Source organism: Xyrauchen texanus, chromosome 8, assembly GCF_025860055.1.
Source record: "Xyrauchen texanus isolate HMW12.3.18 chromosome 8, RBS_HiC_50CHRs, whole genome shotgun sequence".
Taxonomy (NCBI): Eukaryota; Metazoa; Chordata; class Actinopteri; order Cypriniformes; family Catostomidae; genus Xyrauchen; species Xyrauchen texanus.
The window spans coordinates 1,606,971-1,632,527 of record NC_068283.1 but is presented as its reverse complement, the minus strand read 5'-3'; the positions used below and the strand labels follow the sequence as shown (position 1 = coordinate 1,632,527).

The following is a 25,557-nucleotide window of genomic DNA, read 5'->3' as shown; positions in this document are numbered from 1 at the left end:
GCAAGTTGGAGCTTATGGCAATTATCGCACACGTCCACCAGGAGAGACGTGTGAATGTCCATTTTGCGAATGTCCAACATGAGAAAGAGAAATGGAGGAGAAAGGAAAAGACTCAGAGAAGCAAAAGAAAAAGACCATGATTTGCATGGCATATACAGAGCAATGGTGATGCTTTTTGCAGGAAATGATGGCTTATGCAAATAAACATGAGCTCTATGGAACAATATGAGCAATTAAAGTGGCACTGGTCATTGCGTGCCTGTACCGTATGGAAAAAGAGCAACTTATTCTGCAAAATATTCCTCAAAGCTAAATAGTGATGAATATTCTTTTTTTGGAAGTTGAACTATTCCTTTAAGTGTGCTTGAGTCAAAACTAGGGATGACAGGAGCCTAAAGAGAAAGAAAGTATAGTGTTAGTACAGTTGTCAGCAGAATCAGATGGCAAGCAGGGTGCCTGAGAAGAGACAATAAAACTGTGGACTTTGAAGTTAGACATGGTGTCTTACACCCTACAGATGAAGAGAGCAACAACCAGCCGTTTGTTATAGGACGTTAAGAAGATCCTATTAGAAATGGGACATTTGAGGTGAAATCAGTGTGGGACACAGTATTTGACGCTGGTTTAGTCTTCTGCTCATACTGAAGATTAGGGTACGATGGGGCAAAAGGGTCAATTGACTTTATTTTCTCCAAAAACCCTAAATTGCAACAAAAACTACCACAGCACTTTCTTAAACACCTGCTTGTCACTATGCACTGCAGAATTGTCCTGATCCATGAGATCTTAGTGTGTGGTGCCTAAAGGTTGATTTTGAGGCAATTTAATCTAAGATTTATTATTATTATTTTAAATGTTGCAAATGTATATAGCTAATGAATATCTTGGAAATGATCACATTTATTTTGAGACCAAATACTAATTTATCATTTTCAGTTTTAAGGTCATTAAATCAAAGGTTTTTCAGTAACTGTCCAGTACGTGAAAGGAGAGTATTTGGGGTAAAAAGTCCTGTTGCAGTGGGCAACAATAAAACACATTGTTTTCTGAAGTGGGGCAAATAGTTCTGATATGAAACATTTTCAAAGTGGGCTTACATTGACTCATAATAGAGATTAGTTTGTTTATAGAATACTTGTGATTGAAATGAACAGGAAATGGTTGACTTTTTCTGAATTTGTTATTTTGAGTAAGCATCATCTTAATATGTTAATCTTGGTGTCTCAAAAGTATTAGCATAAGTTGTCAAACTGTGCCCTATAACTGTTGCCCCTGTATCTACACGATATCACTTTAAACCCCCTAGGGGCCTTTTACCCACGTGAGCTTTTTCTTTTTTTAATGAATTTTAATCGAAACAACCTTCTGTTGTTATTTCTTTTCACACAAATTATGTTGCTTCATCAATTTAAAACAAACAAACAAACAAACAAACAAACAAACAAAAAAAAACATTTAACTTGATATATTTTGTGATCTGAAAAAAAACCAAATTTCCTTAAGGGGTGCCTTTAACCCCATTGTACCCTATTTATCAGCATTTTTTGTTGTCTTTTAATCACATTTTGCGCATGACTTTAAAGTTGAACAATACATCGAAATAGCGTCTGATGTTCTGTCTAATCCCGTTTCGTCCATGAAAACGAGCACATCTGTACTAATGGTTTTCATTTCCTCTGCCAGCGGTTGGGGGATAAAGACATCCTCTTTATTTCTCAAAGGAATTGTCTGGGTTCAATTACATTTGAAGTTTAGCTTTATCAACAGTGTTTTCAGCATACAGATGATTACCACATAGTATAATTTAAACTCGTCGCTGATGTTTTGTTATAATCACAATTACAGTAATGCACTTACTAATGCAGTATGGGCCAAGCAATAAACAATAAAACACACACTGTATTCAAAGTATAGCCACAAGAAGTTAAATTATATGTTAATATAACACTAGTGTGATCGCCTATTAACCTTTTCAGTGCAAATACTGTATATGATCTTTATACGTTGATGTCGAAACTAATTTAAAACTGTATCTTCCCAAGCTACAAGCTTCTCACTGCTACAGTCAAGCTACTCTTTTGAAAAAGTAAAGTTACAAACACCACAAGCTACTTAAAACATTTTACTACATAGAATTTTTAGATATGTAACAATCAGAAGATATTATTTATTTCCTCAGTCAGAAGTTCTGATTGCAGAATTCAATAATATCACCTGATGGTTTTATTTGTAATTAGGGTGACATTCCCTTTATTATCTAAAATGAACTATAGCCACAGTAACTGTAACCACAGTTTAACCATGTTATTTAGAGCAACACCAAATTCACCATGTTTACTGTATGGGCACTACAGTATTACTGTAGTGAAACCATTTTTAATTGCAAAACCATGGTTTCTGCAAAAAACTAAACAAAACAAATATGTTACTACAATATCATTATAGTAAAACCATTGTTATTTTTCATAAATCTAATAATCTAATTATTTCACATAAACATTCCCTTTAAATGGAGTTCACCCAAAAATGAATATTCTCTCATCATTTATTCACCCTCATGTCATCCCAGATATGTCAGACTTTCTTTCATCTGCTGATCACAAATTAAGATTTTTAGAAGAATATTTCAGCTCTGTTGGTACTCAAATGAATAGTGGCAAGAACTTTAAAACTCCAAAAAGCACATAAAGTAATCCATAAGACTCCAGAGGGTAAATTCATATCTTCAGAAGTGGTTCTCTGCTGCATCCACGCACAACTTACCACGCACCCCACCAAGAGCGAAGCGCATTATAGTGACCACGAGGAGGTTACCCCATGTGAGTCACTCATCACGGCTTGGATTCAAACTAGTGACTCCAGTGGTTGTAGTCAGCGTCAATACTTGCTGAGCTACCCAGGCCCCAAAAACGATCTACATGAACCTAACCACAGTAATGTGGAGCTATCTATGGTCTTACCTGTGTTAATGGCCTTATCATTACAAAGGCCACTGTTAAACAATGCTTGAATAATGGCAAATTTAATGAAGGGGTTAAAACTTCCATGAATTATGGACAAATTAATTACCTATTCCTGGTATTAAGCATTAGGTTGGTGTCCTGTTAAACTAATATCATTCTTCTTCAAATAATGTCCAAACAAAGGCATGCAGTTACAGTCTCCATTTACCTTTATCACTTTTTGGTGGGGGATTTTGGCTAGTGAAAATACTGAGTGGCTAATGACCTTGGAAAACTACTAGCCACAGTGGCCGGTGAGCCAAAAAGCTCATTTCAAACCCTGCTCCTCCCTGCCCAGTAGGTGGTGATATGTACAAAGTATGTAAATCGCCATACACACAAGAAGAAGACTGTGAAAATGGAGATTGAATGTAAAATGACATAAATATTGATCGGTTTGTAACCCACAGCTATCATATCGCCTCTGAAGACATGGATTTAAGTACTGGAATCACATGGATTAATTTTATGTTGACTTTATGTGGTTGTTGGACCTTCTGAGTTCTGATCACCATTCACTTGCATTGTATGGACCTACAGCGCTGAAATATTGTTCTAAAAATCTTAATTTGTGTTTTGCAGAAGACAAAAAGTCATACACATTTGGGATGGAATGAGGGTGAGTAAATGATGAGAGAATATTCATTTTTGGGTGAACTATCCCTTTAAATGATTTGGTTTTCCCAGTGCTACTTTAGAGAGAGAGGGGTGAATCTATTTCTTGATTGTCCTCTGGCTTCAGTCTTCATGTTGCTCCTCCAAACCCAAACATGTGTGATGGTGCACATAAATCCACCTCGACTACATGCATGTTATTCACAAATTCTGATGATAAGGACACTGAACAAGCAGAGGTATGACGTTAAAACAATATTTTCAGAGTGAATCTCTCGATATAATATGAGTGATCACAACATTTGTACTTTTAACACTGATGTAACCTACTGTACATTTAAACATGGATTACGTTTCAACCTTCCACTGCTAAATGAGACGAACAGAAGACTCGGACAGCAATACAACTGCTGATCTCCTGGGATTTTCACACACAACAGTCTCTAGAATGTACTACGAATGGTGACCAAAAAAAAAAAAAAAACAGTGAGCGCCAGTTCTGTGGACAGAAATGTCTTGTTGATGAGAGAGGTCAACAGAGAATGGCCAGACTAATTGAACTGATAAAGTCTACAGTAACTCAGATAACCACTCTGTACAAATGTGGTGAGAAGAATATTATATCAGAATCAAATCAAATCACTTTATTGTCACACGACCATGTACACAAGTGTAACAGTAGGTGAAAGTCTTGTGTGCAGGTCCGAGCAACATAGCAGTCATGACAGTGACGAGACATATACCAATTACAATAAACAACATACTTACACAACACAATTTACATATCAAATGTACACATACTTACACAACACAATAATTATATACAATGTACAGTAAACAATACACACAATTAAAATAAAAAATAAGTTTATATAAAATATATATATGCAGTAGTTATATTGTGGAGAATATATTTGACAGTCCAGTGTGAGATAATAAGATGAAGATTAATAAAGTGCAGTTCTGACTGTTGATCGTAAGAGTGTTAAAAGTCTGATTGCTTGGGGGAAGAAGCTGTCATGAAGTCGGCTGGTGCGGGTCCTGATGCTGCGATACCACCTGCCTGATGGTAGCAGTGAGAGCAGCCCATGACTCGGGTGGCTGGAGTCTCTGATGATCCTCCGAGCTTTATTCACACACCGTCTGTTATATACACTCACCTAAAGGATTATTAGGAACACCATACTAATACTGTGTTTGACCCCCTTTCGCCTTCAGAACTGCCTTAATTCTACGTGGCATTGATTCAACAAGATGCTGAAAGCATTCTTTAGAAATGTTGGCCCATATTGATAGGATAGCATCTTGCAGTTGATGGAGATTTGTGGGATGCACATCCAGGGCACGAAGCTCCCGTTCCACCACATCCCAAAGATGCTCTATTGGGTTGAGATCTGGTGACTGTGGGGGCCATTTTAGTACAGTGAAAATGGCTCATTGTCATGTTCAAGAAACCAATTTGAAATGATTCGAGCTTTGTGACATGGTGCATTATCCTGCTGGAAGTAGCCATCAGAGGATGGGTACATGGTGGCCATAAAGGGATGGACATGGTCAGAAACAATGCTCAGGTAGGCCGTGGCATTTAAACGATGCCCAATTGGCACTAAGGGGCCTAAAGTGTGCCAAGAAAACATCCCCCACACCATTACACCACCACCACCAGCCTGCACAGTGGTAACAAGGCATGATGTATCCATGTTCTCATTCTGTTTACGCCAAATTCTGACTCTACCATCTGAATGTCTCAACAGAAATCGAGACTCATCAGACCAGGCAACATTTTTCCAGTCTTCAACTGTCCAATTTTGGTGAGCTCTTGCAACTTGTAGCATCTTTTTCCTATTTGTAGTGGAGATGAGTGGTACCCGGTGGGGTCTTCTGCTGTTGTAGCCCATCCGCCTCAAGGTTGTGCGTGTTGTGGCTTCACAAATGCTTTGCTGCATACCTCGGTTGTAACGAGTGGTTATTTCATGCAAAGTTGCTCTTCTATCAGCTTGAATCATTCGGCCCATTCTCCTCTGACCTCTAGCATCAACAAGGCATTTTCGCCCACAGGACTGCCGCATACTGGATGTTTTTCCCTTTTCACACCATTCTTTGTAAACCCTAGTCTTTGTGCGTGAAAATCCCAGTAACTGAGGAGATTGTGAAATACTCAGACCGGCCCGTCTGGTACCAACAACCATGCCACGCTCAAAATTGCTTAAATCACCTTTCTTTCCCATTCTGACATTCAGTTTGGAGTTCAGGAGCTTGTCTTGACCAGGACCACACCCCTAAATGCATTGAAGCAACTGCCATGTGATTGGTTGATTAGATAATTGCATTAATGAGAAATTGAACAGGTGTTCCTAATAATCCTTTAGGTGAGTGTATGTCCTGGAGGGAGGTGTCTGGCATGTGTCTGGCAGTTCGCACCACCATTTGCAGGTCTTTGCGGTGCTATTGCCGTACCAGGCGGTGATGCAGCCAGTCAGGATACTCTCTACAGTACTAGTGTAGAACCGTGTGAGGGTGTGGTGGTTCATTCCAAACTTCCTCAGCCGCCTCAGGAAGAAGAGGCGCTGGTGAGCCTTCTTCACAACGGCCTCAGTGTGGACGGACCATGTGAGTTCCTCAGTGATGTGGACACAGAGGAACTTGAAACTGCTGACTCTCTCCACCGGTGCTCCATTAATGGTGATGGGGCTGTGTTTTCTGTCTTTCCTCCTGAAGTCCATCACAAGCTCTTTGGTATTACTGACGTTGAGGGAGAGGTTGTGCTCCTGACACCAGTGTGTCAGAGTGTGCACCTCCTCTCTGTAGGCTGTTTCATCATTGTCAGTGATCAGACCTACCACAGTCGTATCGTCATCAAACTTAATGATGGCATTGGAGCTATGTGTTGCCACACAGTCATGTGTGTATAGTGAATACAGGAGTGGGCTGAGAACACAGCCCTGCGGGGCTCCAGTGTTGAGGGTCAGTGATGAGGTGTGGCTGCCCATTCTAACCACCTGATGTCTGCCTGACAGGAAGTCCAGGATCCAGCTGCACAGCGAGCTGTTTAAGCCCAGAGCCCGGAGTTTCTCATCAAGCTTGGAGGGCACTATGGTTTTGAATGCTGAGCTGTAGTCTACAAACAGCATTCTCACATATGTGTTCCTTTTTTCCAGGTGGGAGAGAGCAGTGTGTATTGTAGATGCAATGGCATCATCAGTGGAGCGGTTGTTGTGGTAGGCAAACTGCAATGGGTTCAGAGAGGTGGGCAGCACAGAGCAGATGTGATCTCTGATTAACCTCTCAAAGCATTTGCTGATGATGGGGGTCAGAGCAAGAGGACGCCAGTCATTTAGGCAAGTGATTTTGGCTTGCTTTGGTACAGGCACAATGGTTGACATTTTGAAGCATGTGGGGACTACAGACAGGGAGAGGGACAGGTTGAAAATGTCCTTAAAAACACCAGCCAGTTGGTTTGTGCACGCTCTGATGACGCGGCCCATGTCAATAGCATCAGAATGCTATTCTGAGATGAGGGTTGGTGCTGTTTTGGCGGTACGAGTGGGACCTACACAATATTAGTTAGGTGGTTTTAATGTTGTGGCTGATCAGTATATAGTGGGTCCCAAAAAAGTATTCAAACACTTTAGCCACACCTAAAAAGGTAAAAGCGCAATTGCATTAGATAACATATCAAAGCAAGTATTACTCATGTTAAATGGGTCATGACATGCCTTTTTTATTATTTCAATATCTTTTAAAATTCTTTTGATAACTTTTAAATGAGGAGAGTCTGTAGAAAGTGTACAAAATGTTGTTCAAAAGCTTGTTTAACTGCAACAAAATAAATCTGGATTAAGAAAATGCAAAATAATTGTAATTACTATGTATTTAGTAATTTATGCTTTGCCGAATGTATTTTATCTTTCTTGTAGTGTCTATAATGATATCATAAAGCTACACTTTGTGTTGTGCTTCAGAACACACCTGATCTGTGGTACAATAACAGTAACGTATGGCCCTCTGTTGTTGAACACGGGTATGGTATCCTAACTAGTGTTGCCACCTGTCCCGTAAAATACGGGATTGTCCCGTATTTAAAGATAAAATGATGCGTCCCGTATTTAAGCTGGTCAGATGGTGTCACGGTGAAATCGTTCCAGATCAGCAATTTCATATTTATATAATTTGGAAAATTTGACTACGGTGGGTAAGGGACCATCTGAAAAGTCCACACATTGTGCTAAAACGTGCAAATACAGTGCAGGGTATGGTAAAGACGTCTGGAAAGTCAACAAATGGTGGTAAAATGTCTCGGGTTACTTAACTGTAACCCCTGTTCCCTGATAAAAGTGGAATGAGATGCTGTGCTGATTTAGCACTTTGGGAACGTCATTAGGAGTGACCAGCTCTGAATATGTGTGCAACACGTCAGTGAAATTGACTAGAATTTATAGCCTCTGCTGGTGACATCATCAGGATGCACCTGTAGCAGGGCAATAAATAGATTAGTCACAGGTGCAGCGTCAGGTATTTTTTACTGAAGAACAGTCCTGGGGCATCCTCAGTGTGGCAATGAAGCACAGCATCTCGTTACGCTTTTATCAGGGAACAGGGGTTACAGTTAAGTAACCCGAGACGTTCCCTATCACTGCGCTGATTTAGCGCTTTGGGAACGAGAATACCCACGCCGCCGCACTGTGGGTGTCCGGACCCATTATGGTTGTGTAGTTGTGCTCACAAGAGCACAAGAGGTCTCAGACATGAGCTTGTGATGTAGACTCAAGGACATAAGAGCCCAGAGTGGCATGAACATCCAAACTATAGAATCTTACGAATGTATGTGGAGAGGACCAGCCCGCCGCATTACAAATATGTTGCAGAGGGACACCTCTGTCCAAAGCTTTAGAGGAGGTGACCCCTCTGGTAAAGTGAGCCCTGATACCTACTGGCAAAGCTTGACCACGCGCCTTGTAGGCCAGGGCAATAGCATCCATCACCCAATTTGACACAGTTTGCTTGGTGGTGGCCGCCCCTTTGTTACGGCCCCCATGACAAACAAATAGTTGTGCGGTGGACATAAGTCTGAAAGGCACGTACTGGACACAGTCCGTGAAGTCTTTCCTGCTCCGGCGTTGTAAACGGTGGGGAGCAGAAGGCTTCGATAGTGACCGGATATATGGTCGAGAAAGGAACCTAAGGCAGGTAGTCAGGATGAGGGTGCAATATAGCATTCCTGGGGCAAAATCTAAGCAGGATAGCAAGACAGACAGAGCCTGCAGATCCCAATTCTTTTTAGAGAAGTAACTGCCAGAAGAAAAACCATCTTGAGAGTCAGAAGTTTATGAGACGCTGACTCTAGATGTTCAAAGGGGGTCTCAACCAGACCCTCAAGGACTATTGCTAAGTCCTTTTAGCAATAGTCTCAATCACATGGCTCCACGAACGAAGCGAGCGAACAGGGGATGTTTCGCCAACAGCATCCCATCAATCAAGGCGTGGCAAGCCGATAGAGTGGCCAGGTAAACCCTGAGAGTGGTGGGGCATGTGCCTACTGATAATTTTTCCTGCAGAATGTCCAGAACTGAAGCAATCTGGCAGTTAACTGGATCTGCATTATGTGCACTGCACCATCTTTCAAAGACACCTCATTTATTGGCATAACTTCTTATAGTAGAGGGAGCCCTAGCACTTAGAATGGTCTTGATAACTTCAGGTGAAAGCCCAGTGTCCCTCAGTTGGTACCCTTCAGGGGCCAAACATGAAGGTTCCACAGCTTGGGCCAGAGATGAAATATTGTCCCCTGCGCCTGAGACAGAAGGTCCCTCCAGAGGGGGGACATTATCTCCGAGAACCATACCCTGTTCAGCCAACACGGCGCTATCCGTAATAGGCAGGACCCTTGCTGGCTAACTCTGGCCAAGACTCCCAGGAGCAGAGAAACCGGAAGAAACGCATACAGGCACATTCTGGGCCATGTATGTTCCATCGCGTCCAGACCGAGGGGGGCTGGGTGACTCAGAGAGAAGTAGAGGGGACATTGCGTCATTGTCTGTTGGGAGGCGAAGAGGTCCACTTCTGCTCTTGAAAATCTCAACCAGATTTGTTCCACTACCTCGGGGTGGAGTTTCCACTCCCCCATCGGTATTTTCTGTCTGGACAGTACATCTGCTCCCACATTCAGGCATCCAGGGATATAAACTGCCCTGATTGACAGGAGCGTAACCCTTATCAGCCTTAGGGGACTGGCCCTTGGATGAAATCCCCTGGCTTTGAGCCACAACTGACACAGTCTCATGTGCAGAAGGCCCAAAGGGTTCACCAAGGATGCAGATGCCATGAGACCTAGTATTCGAGGGGGAATGCGATTCGCCACGCTCTGTTTTTTGAGCATCCCTTCTAGAAGGACCGGGGAGGGGCTAAGTGGCCGGTGGCCCCTCCCCCTGAGTGTGGCGAGGGAGGAATTGCCCGAAGGCTTCTTCATGGCTTTTGGAACCTGGTGATAACCGTGTTCATGGCGTCACCAAATAGGCCAGAAGGTGAAACCGGGGCATCGAGGGGGAACACTTCATCCCTGTCTTTGATGCCCGAAAGGTTTAGCCATAAATGTCTTTCTGTGCTGACCAAAGCAGCCATAGACCCGGAGAGACAGATCTGTGGCACGATGAAGCTCGGCGAAAGCCTCTTCATCGACCGTACTGCCCGCACTCAAGTCCTTCAGCAGGTCAGCCTGGTGTGCTTGCAACACTGCTGTAGTGTGCTGGGCAGCACCAGTCTGACCTGCTGCCTGATAAGCTTTTCCCACAAGCATTTAGGTGGTCCTGCATGGCTTTGTGGGGAGAGTGGGTCTCTTAAGAGATGACGCCGAGCCAGGCGAGAGATAAACCGCAAGTGTCTATTCTATGCTTCAGGCTCACGAGAAGGACCAGCTGGATCTGGGGAGAGAGCAAGTGATAGGGACGGACCCGTATCTCGCTCCTCAGCCAGATCCATGCGAGAGCCCCACGATGAAAAAGTGGGCGCTGGCTCTTGGAAGTAAGCGAGAGGAGTGCGAAGCATTTTGACTTTCGCCCCGCTCTAACGCAAGAGCAGCATGCTCTTCCCCCGAACACACAAAACAAAACTGGTGTGTGTCCGTTTCAGCCATAGATTGTAAACACGGGAACACACACTGCTTGCTTTGCTTCACACTCATTCTTGGAAAGGAGAAAAGGTTTTCTGTGCACTGCCTAACAAATTCTAACTCCTAACAGAGGAAAAGAAAGTTCTGACACCTGTGACGCATCTATTTATAGCCCTGCTACAGGTGTATCCTGATGATGTCAACAGCAGAGGCTATAAATCCTAGTAAATTTCATTGACGTGTTGCACACATATTCACAGCTGGTCACACCTAAAGATGTTCCCAAAGCGCTAAATCAGTGCAGCATCAAAGTGTAGCTTTGGGGGAACAGTTTTTTTCTGTATAAATGTTCAATAAGATCAAACAATCTATGAATACAATCATAAAGCCAAGTAAAGGTGAAGGAAAACATAAACAAAATAAATTAATAAAAAATGTATTAACCATCCAAAATGAATATATAAATAAGATAACAAAGACAAATAATCGAAAAAATTAAAATAAATAAATTTTAACATAAACATGATAGATTTGTTTTTATAAGTCATGTGTCAGGAAAGTTCTTATTTTAGCATATAAGAAAGAATATACTATTATTTATATACTATATATTTTTTGATTGATTAATAACACATATTAACACATTTATTGCTAAAACTGTGGAGGATGTGGTTAGGGGCCCCCCCAATTTAAGTGTCCCTTATTTTAAAACTTCAAATGTGGCAACCCTAATCCTAACCGTCACCTCTTAATGCCAGTGGGATTGGGATATTCCACACATTATCTGTCCTTAATGAGGTAACGGCACACAATGCTACACCCTCCTGATCAGCAGATAAGAGAGAGAGAGAGAGAGAGAGAGCATGATCGGAAAACTCTTTGATCCTCCCAATACTCTGAAGATGAAAATTATTAATAAGGCCGAAAATAGCTTTGGTTTTGGCTGCAGTCGGAATCCATTGTGGGCTCCTGTAGAGCGGTCACGTTAAATATGTGACCCTTGTGTTTGGATGGACTCGCTGACTGCAGTACAACGCTTGCTCAGAGCGTTACGGAGACCTCAGAGAGTTCCTGTGATATTGTTTAATGGATGTCCTGCTGTCTATGGGATCTGTGAACTACAATAATAATGGGAGAATGGGAAGAGAGAGAAGTATTGCCATGCACAGATTTCACAGCTAATTCCGGCCCAGAACTGTCTTTCTGTCTGACATGTATAGAGACTAACCACTGTTTTGTTTTACTTGGGGCAGGTTTTTCTGAAATCTATGGACAGGAAGATAATTTATTTTCTGAATTAGTTTTGCGTTCCCTAACAATTGTTTTTCACAATAGTTTACATTCCACTGCAATAGTCAGCGTTGCCTCACAATAGTTTACAATCTCTTGCAATAGTTTGCGTTCCCTCGCAATCGTTTACATTCCCCTGCAATCATTTGTGTTCCCTTGCAATAGTTTACATTCCCCTCGCAATAGTTCACGTTCCCTCCCAATAGATTACTTCCCCTGCAACAGTTTACATTCCCTCGCAATAGATTACTTCCCCTGCAATAGTTTGCGTTCCCTCGCAATAGTTTGCATTCCCTCGCAATACTTTACATTCCCCTGCAATAGTTTGCGTTCCCTAGCAATACTTTACATTCCCCTGCAATAGTTTGCGTTCCCTAGCAATACTTTACATTCCCCTGCAATAGTTTGCGTTCCCTAGCAATACTTTACATTCCCCTGCAATAGTTTGCGTTCCCTCGCAATAGATTACTTCCCCTGCAATAGTTTGCATTCCCTCGCAATAGTTTGCGTTCCCTCGCAATAGATTACTTCCCCTGCAATAGTTTGCATTCCCCTGCAATAGTTTGCGTTCCCTCGCAATAGTTTGCATTCCCTCGCAATACTTTACATTCCCCTGCAATAGTTTGCGTTCCCTCGCAATAGATTACTTCCCCTGCAATAGTTTGCATTGCCTCACAATTGTTTACCTTCCCCTGCAATAGTTTGCATTCCTTCGCAATAGATTACTTCCCCTGCAATAGTTTGCATTCCTTCGCAATAGATTACTTCCCCTGCAATAGTTTACATTCCTTTGCAAAAGTTTGCATTGCCTCACAATTGTTTACCTTCCCCTGCAATAGTTTGCATTCCTTCGCAATAGATTACTTCCCCTGCAATAGTTTGCATTCCTTCGCAATAGATTACTTCCCCTGCAATAGTTTGCATTCCTTCGCAATAGATTACTTCCCCTGCAATAGTTTGCATTCCTTCGCAGTAGTATACAGTCCCCTGCAATAGTTTACATTCCTTTGCAAAAGTTTGCATTGCCTCACAATTGTTTACCTTCCCCTGCAATAGTTTACTTTCCCCTGCAATAGTTTATATTGCCTCATAATCATTTACATTGCACTGCAATAGTTTGCCTTCCCTAGCAACAGCTTACATTCCCCTGCATTAGTTTGCGTTCCCTCGCAATAGTTTGCATGCCCTTACAATAGTTTGCATTGCCTCGCAATAGTTTACATTAACTCCAACAGTTTGTGTTCCCTCGCAATAGTTTACATTCCACTGCAATAGTTTGTATTCCCTCATAATAGTTTATATTTCCATGCAATAGTTTACATCCCCCTGCAATTGTTGTGTTCCCTTGTAATATTTTGCAGTGCCTCAAAATCGTTTTCCATTCCCCTGAAATAGTTTGTGTTCCCTCACAATAGTTTACATTTCCATATAATAGTTTGCATTCCCTTGCAAATTTTGCATTCCCTAGCAAGAGTTAGTTTTTTCTCGCAATAGTTTTGATTATCTTGCAATAGTCAGCTTTGCCTCACAATAGTTTACATTTTCTTGCAATAGTTTGCGTTCCCTCGGAACAGTTTATATTTCCATGCAATAGTTTACACCCCCCTGCAATAGGGAACTATTTGAGGCAACAGCGGACCGCTTCTTTGGGTAAGCACGACTTAATTATCAGGTTCCTAAGAGGCGCCCGGAGGTTAAATCCCTCCCGGCCAAGCCTGTTCCCCTCCTGGGATCTCTCAGTGGTCCTCTCAGCAGTACAGCGAAAAACTGACCAGGTGGACCGCTTGCACCTAGCACCCTTTCCCTCAGTTGAGGTAAAACCATGTGCACTTATCCCAGGAGATCCCACTAACTCGGCTCCCTGGATGACTCCTCCCGAGCCCTCTGGTCCGCGAATTCAGCGGAGGAATTCACAGACCAAATCCAATGCGGGTTACTAAATTTACCCTGTACTGGATCCTGCCTCATTGGGAATAGATGCTCCACAGGACGGGCTCCTACGTGGACTTATTCCCCTGTGTGTATTTTCTGTGGTATGGTCCCCTTGCGAGCGGACCCATGTCTCCCTTGGGCAGTTCCCACTGCCCCCTGGTGGGCTTGTCTGTAGCAACTCCTCCCTCCCAATGAGGCAGGATCTACTACCGCGTCACTTTCCACATGTGACCTAAAAACCCATGTGATGCATTCACCACGCTTTACCTCCCCCAGTTTGGGCAGGTGTGGTCTCTGCAGGGTCTTTTCCCCTGAAAGAATAGGAACTGGGAAAGATCGCCTTCCCCGATGCGTATGATAGTGTTAAGATGGCCCCAGCCGCTTTAACTCTATGCGAGAAACATGGAGAGAGAAAAGGCGCGGCTGGTGCGGCCTGCTCCCATGCTTGGCACGTCGCCTTGTTCTCCCCCGATGACATTATGGGGCGTTGGGGAAGGGTACGTGCAGTCTGACACAGCCGGTCGCTTTGGCACGTAAAATACCTGCCCGCTCCTGTGTCAGCAGTACACGTACACGACTCAGCACATGGCGTGATTTAAATTGGACCCCTAGTGTCGCTTCTTCGACACAACGTCGAAGTGAGCGACAGAGAGGGAACGTCTAGGTTACGGATGTAACCTCCGTTCCCTGATGGAGAACGTCAGCCACGTCACTGAGCCGAGCCACTGTTGCGGCCGAACCTCATTGTCGGCTCCTCAGAAAAATCCTGAATGAAACAGACGCATTTCCCTCCATTTATACCCGTATGTCCGGGGGTGGGTATAAAGGGAGGTATTCCCTCCCAATGTGTTTTACATGCAAAAAATTACATTCTCTATTAAAAAGTTTAGCATTTTTTGTAATAAATGTTGTGTTCCCTTGCAATACTTTATGTTTCCGTGCTATATGCTTTGCATTCCCTGTCAATCATTTTTGCATTCCCTCACTATAGTTTACATTCTCTTGCAAAAATCGACCCTTGCGGTAGATTACATTGCCACACAATAAGTTTTGCATTCCCTCACAATAAATTTCCCTACAAATAAAGTTCCCTACAAAAATGTACTATACTTTTGTAGTAAAGCCATGCAGTAACAATTTTTAAAACCATAGTAATAATATGGGAAAACTCAACTATTGTAATAGAAATATAAACAATATCATCATTCTGGCAAAAAAAAAACCAAAAAAAAAAAAAAAAACTTTAAACCACAGTTTATACAACGGAAATGGTTCCATGGTTACTGCTGGTTTACTATAGTGAAACCAAGGTAAAACAAATTTTAAGGGCATGTTTATTGGTGCAAACCATAGTTTTAATAAAAACATACTTATACTACAAATTAAACATAGTGTACCAACAGTAAAACTGTAACAAATATCTTTTTTTTTTTTTTTGGAGGAATGATTACCATAGTTTTGGGTTTTCTGTAATATTACTATATTTATTATAGTTTTACAGTTTTACTAATGGTTAAAATGGTTTTACTATAGTTGAACTATAGCTACCGTAGTAATACCATGGTTAATTTTTGCAAACAAAGGATGATGAGGAAACGCAAAATATTGTGAGGAAACGGAAAACATCTTTCTGTCAGACCAAAAGTGGTTACTTCAGATTATTCCACGAACTGACTCTTGGAAGTTGCACAGCACCAGCCAGTCAGATTGGAAACGGTGTTTCAGCCAGTGCTTGCTATTTTTATATGTAGTATGCATCAGAGAGTGATGCCTTTTATGGTGAGAGTACCCCATGCATGTTGCTACTGATGGAAATGGTGGAAAACAGAGCACAACCACCCGTCATCCAGGCAAAAGACCACCTGCCCATTTACAAAGAATTAATGCTTGATAAACAGAGCTCAGCAAGCTTGGAGACATGCTTTTCATGGTCCATTGAGCTTTTCCAGCAAGAGTCCTGTTACTCACATCTTCATCTAACTTTCATCTGCTCTGCAAAATCTGCACATCAAATAAATATCTGGTAGGGTCATGTTACCTTTGGAAACAGTCTATCAGAAAATGTACTAGAGGAATTTGAGTGGGTAGACACGTGAAAGACAGCAATCTCCAATGCAAATTGTCAGAGATCTTTCTGAAATAAATAAATAAATACGGCTTTACCATATGCAACTTCAATGGAAGAAGCTTCCAGCAGCTTTCAACACTATTTATCTCTCTTTGGATGAAGGTTCTGCTGTTCATGCTGTGTAATTAATGACTAGTATGACAACTAGTCTGATGTTATAGACAAGACAGAAAGCAAAGAGAGAACATTCAAAATGAGGGGAAAGAGACAGTCTAAAACCTAGTGAGCTGTCTATATAGCAGCAATATTGTGTTGCCTTTTAAGATTATATTGGCCTGATTGTAAGCCAGCATCACATTTATCCTTCGAAGAGAAGGTAATTCTGTCCAAAGTGCTGTGCATTAAAGCTCCATGAAAAGTTTCATCCAAGATGATGGTCAAGTCAAGAGAATATTGAAATAAACGTATTTATTCAAAATTCAGCCTAGAAGTATCCTTAAAAACAGTCCATTCTAATAACAAAATTCAGCAAAAACATATTTTTTGTTTACAGTATCACACTGTTAGCTTAGCAAAATGCTAACACCAGACTTTATTGACATTTATAGAGCGTGTCCAATCATTTTTTCAGCCTTCTTAGTTCCGGAAGTGTTTTTTCCATTCATTTTTTCCGTAGGGATTTAACCCTTGTGCGAACTTCGGGACATTTTTGTCTTTTGATAATTTTGGCTGTATTAATGCCAGTGGTATACATTTTGCCAAAAGTGTGTAATTTTTGGAGAATATTGATATTTCAACCTCAGTTCCTACAATACATCTATAAAACAGTGTACACAAAACAGTTACACTCAGGACCTCCAGGACAAAAAATCCATTAAAACTGAAATCTTTGATACCAGTGTCATTAAAGCATAAAATCATGAATTCGATGAAATTATGCTTTCATTCTGGAGCCCTGGCTTGAAAATGTTAACTTTTCCCATCAGATTTTCATGTTTAGCCTATGGAGCAAACACATGCTTTTCTCCTGTTTTCTGTATTATAGAGCACTGCAGGACAATTGAATAAATTATGCTGCTAAAACTGTGTGGATGTGTTGGTATGGATATCAGAGTGTGTTGTGTATTGAGTAAATGAAAGTGGAAAAATATTAATATATAATATTTTTATGGCAGTTTATTGACAGAGACATTTTTGTCCTCTAAGCACCTCTGACTATTTTTATTGACGCACAAGGGTTAAATCCTTAAAGGAGTTCTAAGCTAGGAGCCAACCAGCTCCAAGGTGAAGAATTACAAACCTTGATTTTAAGCAAAAATGTATTTGGAAATCGGACAAAAAGGTACAAGACCGTGTACTTGCCGTCTTTCATGAGGGAATTAACTACAATCCTATAAAGCATTGCAAATGACGTAATTTAAATAAAATGGTGGAATATAAATTGCCTGATATGTAAGTTGATTATTAAGAAACAATATACTTAGAAAAAAATTCAGAAATATGCAAATATTTTGAGTGCAGGGATACAGACTTGATTACATTAAACAAGATTTTTCAAAATAAAATGAATTGTGAGTCGAGTCTATTTGTGTGGTGGGCTTTGTTTGTTGAGTTGTTGTCTACGAAGAGCACTTCACATCAGTCACTTAAAAGGTTCCATTTCAGTTGGGATGCTGCCTCAAAAGCTAGAGAGTAGATAGCCAAGTAGCTCACTAGGTTTTGAAAGAGAGCTTTGTTCATCAATGTGGATTTCAGGTGGAGCTGCTGGTTAAATAAACAGACACGGTATGTTGCAAAACTATAAAAATTCACCAAATGCTACAAAGTGTCCATAAAATTAGGATCCATGGAATTTTACTCCAAGCAATACAGTTTCTCAAACCACAAAAGGTGCATTACCAAGATAATTCATTTTATCCTGGGAGCCTTGCCATAAACAATTATTTGGATTAATCAGCTCTCTTCTATTTCAGATCATATCAAGTGACCAGGAGTTGAGCAAGACCACTGACATGACCAGACATCCACAATCTCTTCAGCACTTCACAATCAGACTCTTTGAGAGAGGGACAAAAAGAAAACCACTGGGAAAGAGATTCTCCACTGGGATATGAATTAAGAGCGAACACTCGTATTTAAGCAGGACGATGAGCCAAAGCAGAGTAAAGAGTATGAAAGGAAACAAAAACCAGACTTCCTTTACATGCAAAGCCGTGTACTGTCCAGAGTTATTCATTCTGGAGAAAGATTTAGCCAATCAAAATAACCTAATTTAACTGATTAACTGAATGTAAATGACGACAAAGCAAAGCCACAACATTATAAAACAAAGCAGTATTTAATAATAAAAAAGACAGCTGATGCTTTCACAGATGTAAAATGCACATCATACACGGTTTCATGAGAGATGCATTCAACAGAAGGCATAAATACAATGAATCACAGTACATAAATATGGTTTGATAAACAATGTGGCGCAGAACACGAGTGCAGTGAGTGAGGATGATGAAGATCATGTCTGTCAGGACGAGTTCTCTTACAGGTCTACATGAGGACATACATTAAATGGCCTGATATAATCCACTACCTAAAGAGAGAGACAGAGAGAAAGACAACGACAGGGTTAACAGCAGATCATTTGATTCAACATTTTCTTAAACATAAATGGGATCTTAAAACTAGAGACATGTCCATTCAGTAATATATTGTGTTGATATATATTGGGATTGTTTTTCTCACAATGTTGTATTAATACTTTAGATATGAATGCATTGTTATTGATGAATGTGTGAACTCAGATGCAGATTAGGAAGTAGCAGGTTGTCTAAATAAGCGATTACTCATTTCTCAGTACGGTCGCAGATGTTTAATGAGGACTCAAACAAGAGGTGCACTAGAATAATCTTTTCCCGTCACACTTGTTTTCATTTGATAAATTCTGAAGCTACATTCAGGGGTTTAGCATCCATTATAATGGCACATACAGTCCATATAATATACCGAATAATAGATTTTTGACTCGAGCGCGAGTTTAGTGAAACAGGAGTTCTAGGGTGAAAATTCGACCTATCAATCAACCGCTGTGGTAAAACATGATTTGAAAGTTTGCCGGTTATGTGTGGCTTACCACGTGCGACCCCGCGTCCACATGTGTGGATGTGATATTTTGGCTTTGTTATACGCAACACTTAATTTAGAAGAAACGACTTCTGTTCGTAACACTCTTTTATTTAAGGGTTAAACATCTGGTGCACTGCATCATGTGACACAACAGCATGACGTGCAGCGCCAACATAAGTGCCTCTGGTAAGAAACCTCTTCAACTTTTTGGACTGAATCCTGAAATCTGTTTGGTTGTAAAAAGTAGTGTCTCTAGTCTCGTTTGATATGCGGCTTTAAAAAATCCATCTCACGCATCAGTGCGCTGATAAACACGATGTCCACGTGTGCAAATTAGGAAAAACATGTTCGTTATTTTGAATATTTTTCAACATTAACACATTTGTGAATCATTTCTCTTCATTTCAATATAAATATTGTTTTATTTTGTACAATATGGTTCTATTCATTAACATTAATAAATGCATTTCTATATATTTACTGCATTTTCACTGTGAGAATAAATATATTCATGCAAAAGATGAAAAATGTGTCTTTCAGAGGCTTTATATGGAGTTAGGATGAAAATAAGGTGCATTTGAACTGTTCTCAGACCAGTGCAGACAGACAGCACACTGGAGGTTAAGTCATGCACTAAATAGGGAGCAAGGGATCATCCTATAGCTCTCCTATAACTGTTCTGAGACCAGTGCAGACAGACAGCACACTGGAGGTTAAGTCATGCACTAAATAGGGAGCAAGGGAGCATCCTATAGCTCTCTATGCAGTTAAGTGTGTTCACTCCTAAAATCAGATCAGAAGTTCAGTTTCAGGCTGCAGATGATGTTTGGATCACTCAACATGTTTGACACACATGAGACAATGATCATCAGTACATAGATTCAACATTTATAATGGATCATTTTATTTGAACATGGATGGCAGTGATTGGATGATGCTGGGCATTACTTTCAATCTGAATTAATTATTCAGCTTTACAGAAAATCAGCTGTAATGTGTGTAACATCTCACAAACATGAACAACCAACACTCCTGGACACATAATAAACTATTTGATGAAAAAACGAAACCATTTTCTATAGCTTGAATTCACTACTTAGTCCCGCTGTCCACATACACATACACAGTAAAGAGAAGACTCAGGAGGACTTATGGGAAGAATTGCAAAGAAAAAAACACTTTTGAAACAGAAAAACAAAAAGAAAAAAGTTTAGAGTGGGTAAAGAAACACAGACATTGGACAACAGATAATTGGAAAAGAGTGTTATGGATCTTAACCCCATTGAGCTTTTGTGGGATCATCTAGACTGTAAGGTGTGTGAGAAGTGCCCGACAAGACAGTCACATCTATGACAAGTGTTACAGGAAGTGTGAAAGGGTGAAATGTCACCTGAGTATCTGGACAAACTGACAGCTAGAATGCCAAGGATCTGTAAAGCTGTCATTACTGCACATGGAGGATGTTTTTATGATGAAAACTCTTTGAAGTAGTTTAAGAAGTTCTGAACATTTCATTTTCAAACTCGTAATTTTTCTCGTTATTAGTGTCCTGACTATTCATTGTGATCAGTTGAATGACACTTTGGTGAATAAAAGTACCAATTTCTTTCCATAAGAGAAAAATCTGAACATTATTCCAAACTTTTGGCCACCAGTGTATATAGACATCGATTTTTAGGGAAACAATTTCTTCTAGAATGTATTTATTTTATGCTTGTTTAGGTGCTACTTGTTTCAAATCAAAAAGAGAAATGGAAAATTCACACAGAAGTCACGTGGGGGTCTCAGGAGGTAAAAACTGACTGATCGTAAAAATGTGAAAAGTGCAAACACTCAAGCACATCAGCTCTGTTAAAACGTTCCATTGAAATAACAGATAATTCCACTCTACGTGTCATGTTTGCGCTCAGATTAAATGCAAGTATAATTGGCAGAAACGGTAAGCCAATTTTGTCACACTTTTTTTTGTTCTTAACGCAGTACCTGCACTTCTGTAATTGAGTCAACAGAGTACAGGAGTATAAAAAATGTCCAAGCTGTAACAGAAGTGATGTCAGCTCATATGCACAACCTTTTTTCACAAAAGGCAAATCAATGATGAAAACCAAACCTTCAAAGAAAATACACTGAACATTGGGTTTTTATTCTCAGTTCTTTTCTGAAATGCTTGTAAGAAGATTATGTGAAGCTGATCCGGCATACATGCATAAATCCTGATTGTGTTTGCTTCTACAGTATATACAGATGTGTGTCAGCGTTCACAATCCTGAACATCAGCAAATCAGTTTGTTCACCGTTTCTAATGATGATTATCTACACAAGTAAATATTTCCTTGTGCAAATGATATGTGCAGGACAAGGAAGACAAACTGTCCCCACATTGAATGGGACTTATATATGTACAAAAGGAAAAACAGACAATGCTCTTTTTTCAGTTTTAGGCTACATTTATGTTGTGTAAAAAGACATTAGATTTACATTGATCTCTTATGAGGGTTGTTATTATCAAAGATACAGACTGAAGCAGATCTAAATATTCATCCTAATTTTTCATAAACAATAATCCTAAATGTTATGATTTTATTTTCAAAGTAAAGTTAATCAAAACCTGTTTGTTAGTTCAGGGTGTGAGGTCATATTTGTTCTTCAACCAGATCTTAAGAAGGAATTTACAGCCAGACCTTACAAATGTTCATTAAATACCTCTTTTAGTGTAAGTAAATACTATTTGAATGTAAATAAATGCACATTATTAACATTTTTGTTTGTCATGACAGTACGATGACAATAAAAGCGTTTTTCTCCAGTTGAGTTTTCATGTAGATAATCTAGCCCCTGCAAGAGAGAAGTTGAAGAGCCGTACGATATAGAATAAAACCCCAAGTTTATTTATTTATTTTTAAATAAACATTTATTTACCAAACAAATCAAGTTTAATACTAATAATGAGAGCATTTACCTGCACTTTTTTACTTCCACTTCAAGCACTGGCGATAATGAGATACGAATCGTGGACGAAAGACCCTTTGACCCAATGACTGGCATTAGCACAGACCCGCCTTTACAATAGGTGGTGTAAAGCCCTTACCAGCTGGTCTGCCCTTTGCCCATCACTGATGAGAACAACAACAACTGAGCAAAACAACCAAGACAAGCAAACAAAGGAAACATATTTCTCTACAAGCTGCAGCAGCAATTAAGATTTTGTAGAAAATATTCAAGAAAGTATTTCAGTTCACCTGCTGGACAAGTTTGGCAGTATTATCATGTGTAATTGAAAGAATCGAGTGTCAAATATAATATTGCACCACCGCACTGGGGTAAATTTGCTTGTCGATTAGCGACACCTATTGTAAAGCGTGAATGTGCTAACGGCGGTCATTCTTTACTATTTCTATTGTGAAAGGGCCTTCCGTCTGCGATTCCTTTGCATTATCGTGTTGCCTTCAATGTGGAAAGGCCTTGAAAAAAAGCTTCGTTTTGTCAGCGGGCGATTCAGAGCGAGAGTTCGCTCCAGGTGAGACTGGCACATTAGGAATCTTTTGTTTTGATTCAAATAACTTAATCGCATTAATTGAAGTGTGCAGTCATGAAATCTGAACAGACGTGAGCAAAAGTGACAATCAGGTATAAATGATGATGGTGCCTGTCCACTTGTGATCGGACTGCCCTAAATGCATCTTAATACCAGGCAACGAACACCACGGGAGTGAAATCAAAACTGATAAACTAGGTTTAAATGGTTTTCTTCTGTCTTTTTTTTTTCAATCTCTCAAACTGATGGAAAGCATTTGAAATAATTTGTCAGTGTTGAAAAAAAAAATGGGTAAATGATGGGACATTTTTAGTTAACGCAATCCCTGATCCTGCAGATTCGATATATTTTGTGGGCATGATGGATGTGTCTCAAACCTTTGCCGCAGTCTCTTGACATTTTCATACATTGCACTGTGTGAGGTAGTTGATAGGTGGAAATGCATTGAAAAGCTCTTAACATTGTTTTTGTGTGGCTTCTTTACAACGTTGTGGTTGTGCAAAAGCAATTGCGGAAAGTGACAGTGTACTCCAAACTCGGAAATGGTTGGGAAACACCTAAATGGATTGAAGATGTCATCTATTGATCTTTCTGAAAAAGATACTATGTGTTTGTGCATATTTGAGTAAAGTCACCAGTGCATTTACATAAACAACACACAATGTACACATGACTAAATATGAATAAGTATGTGTTCACCTCCTGCAGCAAGCGTCCAGTTGCTCCTGTAAGACAGACACTCTCTTCTGGAGGAAGTTCACCTGCACACAAACACACAAAGCACAGGTTTACAGATGTGTGTGAGAGGACTCGGGTGTATAAAGTGTGATGAGAGACACAGAATCATCAGATCAGCAGATTTCTTCTGTAAATGGCATGTTGGTCCTATAAGGAACCAGTAACCGCTTTCTTTCTATTCTTATTAGTAAAAATTATGCTCCTCATAACTGTATATTAAAGATAAAAAAGACAGACACACACTAGGGCTGTCAGTCGATTACATTTTTTTATTAATACATTTAATATATCAATATTTGCAGAAAAAGTCCCCCAAATAAAAACAATTCAGTACATTTAAAGGGATAGTTCACCCAAAAATGAAAAATGTCTCATCATTTATTCACTCTCGTGCCATCCCAGATGACTTTCTTTCTTCAGCAGAACACAAATGAAGATTTTTAGAAGAATATTTCACCTCTGTAGGTCCATACAATGCAAGTGAATGATGACCAAAATTTCTACACTGCAAAAAGCACATAAAGGAAACATAAAAGTAATCCATATGAATCCATATTTTCAGAAGTGATATGATCGGTGTGGGTGAGAAACGGATCAATATCTCAGTACTTTTTTTCTAGAAATGTGAAGAATGTGAATCACCAGAAATGTGAAAGTGAGATGAACTGAGCACACAGAAGAATTTATAGTAAAAATGGACTTCAATATTGATTCGTTTCTCACCCACACCTATCACATCACTTCTGAAGACATTGATTTAACTACTGGATTCTTATGGATTACTTTTATGCTGACTTGTGTGATTTTTGGAGCATCAACATTTTGGCCACATGAAGTCATACACATCTGGGATGGCATGAGGGTGTGTAAATGATGGGAGAATTTTCATTTATGGGTGAACTAGTCCTTTAAAGGATTAAATAATTTTATAAACACACACACACACATACAAAATAATCCAAATAGTTAAAAAGCATCACATTATTTGTCACGTGGCGCCATGCAAGGATCTGAGATCATCCAATAAAGATCTTGTGTTATGCAAGGTGAGGATTAAACAAAGGCTTTCTTGGAAGAACCACAGCATTTTCTTGTTCCCAGACATTGCGAACTCGACAAGAGAGAAACGTGATCGATTCAAGGAATGCAAGAAACTCTTACATCAATGGAAGGTTGCTTTTGCACTGATATTCTCGGCAAAATTGAGAATTGATGCTAAGGATGGCCGCAAAACATTTACATGTCCACAGTAAGCACTGTCCCTCATAAAGTCAATGGAGTAAGTAATTTTGTGGTACTCGCATTGCAGCCGAGTGGACTGACTCACTGAACATTCACTTGACCGCCCGAGGAAACGGAGCACCTTTTTTTTTTTTTTTTTTTTGTTTTTGTGCTGGTTCCGCCTAGCGGCTGGAGTTTGTTTTGTGGAGCAGCACTCCTTTGGGACAGTTGTGGATGAATCTGCATGTTCTTTGTGCTTATGCCTCTTATTGGTTAGAGTTTGTTTTGTGGAGTATTTCTTGCAGGACATTGGAGTGATTGGGACATTTGTTGCATTCATGTCACAGCCTAATGGTCCGGCTCACTGAACATTAGTTTGACTGTCTGAGGAAACTGAGCACCCCTTTTGTTTTTTGTTTTTTTGTGCTGGTTTTGTCTAGCAGCTGGTGTTAGTTTTTTTTTGGAATAACATACCTTTGGGACACAGTAATGTGGATGAATCTGCACGTTCTTTGTGTTTATTTCGCCTATTGGCTGGAGATTGTTTTATAGATTATCTTCTATTGTGTAATTCTGTCTCACAAAATTTGTATAGGAACACCGAACTTCAGCAATCCGATAGCAAAGATGTCGCAGGGGCTCTCGTAGGTGTACATGGACTGTTTGAATTTAGAGGTATAGAAGCCAGTTGGCGCTGTCGTGCGTGGGGTTGATGCACACGTCTTTTTTCTGTTTGTTCGGGGGGAATATCGGGGTTTGATTGTTGCACTAATGTTGGAATGTGGTCTTTATGATTTTGTTTTTGACACAATCTATTTTTTCTCAAACAGATTAAAGATCAATTAGGAAGGGTCATTAGTGTTTTAGCAGAAATTCAGGAGCAATGTCTTATTATGGCAAATATTTACGCACCTAACGCTGATGATCAGGG

At 40.2% G+C, this 25,557-nt stretch overlaps 1 protein-coding gene across 2 annotated transcripts in view; it reads right to left on the bottom strand.

The window, feature by feature from the left end:
• Nucleotides 1-18,331: 18,331 nt before the first annotated feature.
• LOC127647467 (centrosomal protein of 112 kDa-like) overlaps nucleotides 18,332-25,557 on the bottom strand; it is a 308,426-nt gene continuing 301,200 nt past the window's right edge. The window contains exons 26-27 of one of the 2 annotated variants that reach the window (XM_052131726.1): nucleotides 23,367-23,428; nucleotides 18,332-18,599 (exon numbers count right to left, since the gene is read on the bottom strand). In XM_052131726.1, the coding sequence (XP_051987686.1) occupies nucleotides 18,596-18,599; nucleotides 23,367-23,428 (66 nt within the window). In that variant the 3' untranslated portion in view covers nucleotides 18,332-18,595. The remainder of the gene's footprint in view (nucleotides 18,600-23,366; nucleotides 23,429-25,557) is intronic. The other variant, XM_052131727.1, reaches the window with a different exon arrangement.